Raw genomic sequence first — 4498 nt, 5'->3', positions numbered from 1 at the left:
CATCATTTTCAATCATATTAATTGCACAATTAATGCTAAATGTCTCTCCATCCTTAACTGTACTAGTTTTTTAATTTTAAAAAGAAGATACGATATGAACAAAATTATTTATGGACTTTTTAAATAGAACACAGATTACTCCTCACTACTTGTATTCAATAGGATGTATTATATATAAACTGAAGTCGTTGGACAAACACATCACATTGAATATTGATTAAATTAGATAAGAGAAACACTTTTGTAGGTTGACCACCTTTACTTTCTAAAGGGAGAAAATAATAATAAAATAAAAAAAGAGCTTGGGAACTTACATTCCAATCGCACGAATTTTTATTTATATTCCCGAAAGCAGAAAGGTACCATTCTAGGCTCGGCCCGAACGTAAAGATCTTCCGAGCTTAATTACCACATGGCGGCCCAGGACTGGCATTTAAATTCGTATTAAACAAGATACTTCCCTTCCCACTTTGCAAAAATAATGGTAGCGGCGCCAACAAGATTTCAGGTACAGATCATTAATCATGGAATTTGTTCCATCTGGGATTTTAGTTCAAAATTCTTCACGCGGAGTTTTCCCGGGGAGGTAAATGGATACCTACCAAATCATCCGTTTAAATATGTAATTAGTTTGGAATTGTACAGTGGGAGTTGATGAACGGAGTAAATTATGTCGGAAGTGGAACAGTGTGCAGATTTTAGGATTCCCAATCGAATCTGACTGGTCACTTTCTGAACGAACCAACGATGTGGAAAATCTGCCACGTTTTTAAGGTACGCTAATCGCTAACTTTATCTCTTCAATCAATCATTGTTTTGCTGATATTTTTTTTTTGACCTCTCATCCGCCTACATGGATTTCGACATGTAAAAGTGAGCTTCCGAGATTCATCACTTTTTGGTCGGGATGGTTTTTGGCTTTTAATTTTAGTTTTTTAAATTTGTGTTCGAATTTCCTCCGGCTAGTTTTGAAGTTGAATGCAAGTAACTGTAGCTGAACAGGTGCGCCGCTTGTTAGCGGAATGCGTATATCGATGTTTCTAGATCCTATGAAAAGCTGTTTTCAATGACTTCTGGATTACAGTGTTTGTTCCAAGCAGGATATAGAAAAATGGGGGTTCACTTGCTTTGTGGGTTTTCAATGCAGGTGAATTGAGATATTTGCCTGGTTATTATCTGGAAAGCGGAAGGGATAGAGTCTGAGACCAAGTAAGGCTCTCTTGTCCGTGTCTGGAATTTATACAGAATTCGAGTTCGAGATCGTATTTGGGTTTCAGAATTATTGAAAAAGAAGCAATTGAAAGGTTTGTTTATGTCTGAAATTTTTGTACTTCGAGGAATATTGAATTTTGTTTATTGAAAAGGATTTTGATTGCTGCTCATTAAAAAGTCGGTCTTTTTTTATCCGGGGTTCAACACCAGTGGCGCAGGAGGTAGTTGAAAAGTTCGATTCTATCTGAAAGTATTATTGAGGAGAAATATTGTTTTGAGAAAACAATTTTTGAAAATTGTATTAGTATTGGGGATCTAAGGGTTTTTCAACCTTGTACGTTTCAAATTTCAACGCCACTAATGCAGAAAGTATATAACAGTTTCATTTTATCCAAAACTTATACGCCAGTTTATTTGTGTTGATCTTGTTCCGCATAATGTTTATAGGTTGCAAATGTTAATTGTTCTGTCGAATTTTTTTGTCTTTCCTTCAAACTCTGTTTCGTGATTAGTAACTTGCCTTTGCCCCTCTTGCATCAGATTTTCATTTTAAAATTTGGCAGTCTGGAAATGCACAATCCAAGCAAGTGCATCAACAAAAATCTCTTTTTCCACATCTAATTCTCTGCATCTTATTGCACGGGGGAGGGCAGATAACCCTTTTCGAGTTTCTTAAGAAATAAATGAGGGTTTTACATGGTCCTTCACTTACCATTGAAGTACCAGGCAAACTATGATACCCTGGAAAAGAAAATGAATCAGAGTATCAGGCGACCATGAGAGACTGCATATGGATCTGGACTTCTCTACTCGAACAGTCTGCTAAAACAACCATCCCGAGCCTAAACATGGGTCCGACTCCTCCACAAAAAGAGGTTGGTAGGCAAAAAATGTAACAGAGCTGATCCATTTTCTAGATCAATACCATCATCATGGTCAAGTGACCAACCCAATTTTTCACATATCACAGAATTTAAGCTTACAGGCCCCTACAACTGTCCATCATTATAATTTGTGAATGGAATCAGCTAGATGTGTTGTTCATCATACTCCATTGTTGACAACTTTTGGAACTTGCGAGTTAAAAAGTAAGGTTTTTAAATGCAATGCCCGCCTGCAATGATACACTTAAATGCCATAAAATCAAGAACACTTATTTCCAGAAGGTATTTTAAATCCAGGAAATAAATTGTTTTCGGCATAGTAATAATATAAATTGGTATGTTAGATTAGATAGAATAGAGATGCAAATAAAATCTGATAGGCTAGCTTGAGTTGAGGGGGTTTCTAGAAAAAGAATAAAGGAAAATTGCTTTGGCAATGATTCTTTCATCTTCATTTGGCACCACAAAATTTTGGTAAATAAGTTTTTATAGACTGGTCGTGGATGTGTTCTGCCACTTTTAAAGAATACTGTCTCATTTCAAATTTTTTCAAATGGAGGCTTGGATTAGTTTGCTGAAATCCAATAAATCCGTAATTTCGATTTGCAGGTTTGTATTTGTATATCCAGATGGAGGGAGATGCATTCTCTGTTCCTGGGAATGGAAATCAGATGGATGGTAAGGTCTTGCAAACCTTTCAGAAAAGCTTTAGTCAGGTGCAGAATATTCTAGATCAAAACCGCTTGCTCATTAATGAGATAAATCAAAATCATGAATCCAAGATCCCTGATAATTTAAGCCGAAATGTGAGCCTGATTCGAGAGCTTAACAATAATATCAGAAGAGTGGTGGATCTTTATGGTGGGTTGTCTACTGAATTCTCAAAGTCAATGGAAACATCCTCCGAGGGTGATTCGGATGGGACATTAAAATCTGATGGGAAACCTTCTGTTGCTTCTAGCCAAAAGAGATTTCGGCCATAGTTTTGAGTTCTGTAAGGTTGTAAAATCACCAATTCATTTGTATTTACAATCTGTGAATGTGCTTGCATTGCAGCAATCACAGGCTAAGCCTAGTATTGTCTGATTTTAGAGGCCATAGGACAAACTGGTGAGGCATTGATAGAGTTTGGCAGAGAATATTTTGGACTGCGATCTAATGTATGTAAAAATATCATCACTTTTGGAATGGGTGTGAATGAAATAGGTAGTTTGCAATTTAGTAAATGACAGTGCCTGTAGATGAGTAAGAGCTTTTATACATGATCTTTTTAAGAATAATTCAGAAGAAAATAGAAGATATGATTAATCAACTGTGGCTGGCTTGATTGGAATTTGGTGCTTGTGGATTTTTGAGAAAACTACTTAAATATTTAAAATGGTTGAAGTCGTGCATAATTACCAATGTCCTTACTGTGCATGACATGTTAATTTCAGGATACCAATAATGAAACTGAAAAATTAATACTTTTATCGGTAGTCAATTTAATTTAATTCAATTTATTTTCTGTTCAAAATTAATCTTAAAGTTTGGTTAGTAACTTTCACTTGTCATGGGTTCCTCCTCTTTAATGTCCCATGTAGCATGCATTCTCATATTACCCAGTTTTTTTGATCAAGGTACCTTCTAAGGGTTTTGCTTCTACAAAAAAATTGGCTATTCAGCACAGGCCATCTTCTATTGGTATTCCTGCAGGAAACACAAAATGTTCGGATAATTCATGTCTCAAAATTCTGAAGCTAAGCATGTGGCCAAATGCTGTCTTTTCTCTCTCTGCAGCACGGTTGATAAAATTTCTCTCTACTTTTAGCCTGAATATTAAAACCCCTGCTGACTAAACTGTTTTCCCTGCTGGATCTTTGTTTGCCCCGAGCTATCAGACTGAAGATAACACATTCTCTGCCCAAGAAGTAGCTCACTCCTTGTATTTTCGGAATATTTCAGAAAATCCCAGGCTTACTTCTTTAACTAGACATTTCTAAAGCCTTAAATTGGTGCAAGTTGTTGCCTTGATTGGAAATATCCTTGAGACCTTTGGCTTTTAATCTGCTTTGTCAACTGTATTCTTAATTGTATTCACAACCTTCCCTTTGTACAAGTGAATGACAACTCGGCTACCCATTGAGCCCTTGTTTATCATCATGAGGAAGTATTGCCTCAGGGCCTCAACACATCTTGTCTAGATTGGAAACATACATGGTTTCCAGGAGACCCTACATGGAAGCAAGCACACAAGCATTTTGTTAATGGAACAAAAGATTCCCAATTGAAATCTATGTTACCGGATTCACGCATCTGGCTCCTGAATTGGTCCGTGCTCAAGTGAGGTCTGGATCTGCTAATCAGTATGTCCTGAATTTGCACAGGGTCCGGGTTTGACCCTGTGCGAATCTGGGATGGAC

The 4498-nt window shown here is 36.8% G+C and overlaps 1 protein-coding gene across 6 annotated transcripts; it reads left to right on the top strand.

Annotated features, from left to right (window-relative positions):
• Window positions 1–472: 472 nt before the first annotated feature.
• LOC149557064 (protein ELF4-LIKE 4-like) lies at window positions 473–3408 on the top strand. 6 transcript variants are annotated; one of them, XM_089831736.1, is made up of 4 exons: window positions 493–586; window positions 689–774; window positions 1148–1304; window positions 2706–3408. In XM_089831736.1, the coding sequence occupies exon 4, from the start codon at window positions 2726–2728 to the stop codon at window positions 3077–3079; it is 354 nt and encodes a 117-aa protein (XP_089687862.1). In that variant the 5' UTR covers window positions 493–586; window positions 689–774; window positions 1148–1304; window positions 2706–2725; the 3' UTR covers window positions 3080–3408. The 6 variants fall into 6 exon arrangements, with proteins under 6 accessions (XP_089687864.1, XP_089687862.1, XP_089687861.1 ...); XM_089831738.1 differs by having other exon boundaries at window positions 473–774; window positions 1148–1209; XM_089831735.1 differs by lacking the exons at window positions 493–586; window positions 689–774 and adding an exon at window positions 814–873.
• The last annotated feature ends 1090 nt before the right edge of the window (window positions 3409–4498 follow it).

Source organism: Cupressus sempervirens, chromosome 5 (assembly GCF_028749045.1).
Source record: "Cupressus sempervirens isolate cs-2001-9-10 chromosome 5, ASM2874904v1, whole genome shotgun sequence".
NCBI lineage: Eukaryota > Viridiplantae > Streptophyta > Pinopsida > Cupressales > Cupressaceae > Cupressus > Cupressus sempervirens.
This window is presented reverse-complemented; position numbering and strand designations above follow the sequence as displayed.

Coding starts and splice junctions, on each gene's coding strand:
- LOC149557064 (XM_089831738.1), top strand. CDS start 2,726: ATGGAGGGAGATGCATTCTCTGTTCCTGGGAATGGAAATCAGATGGAT.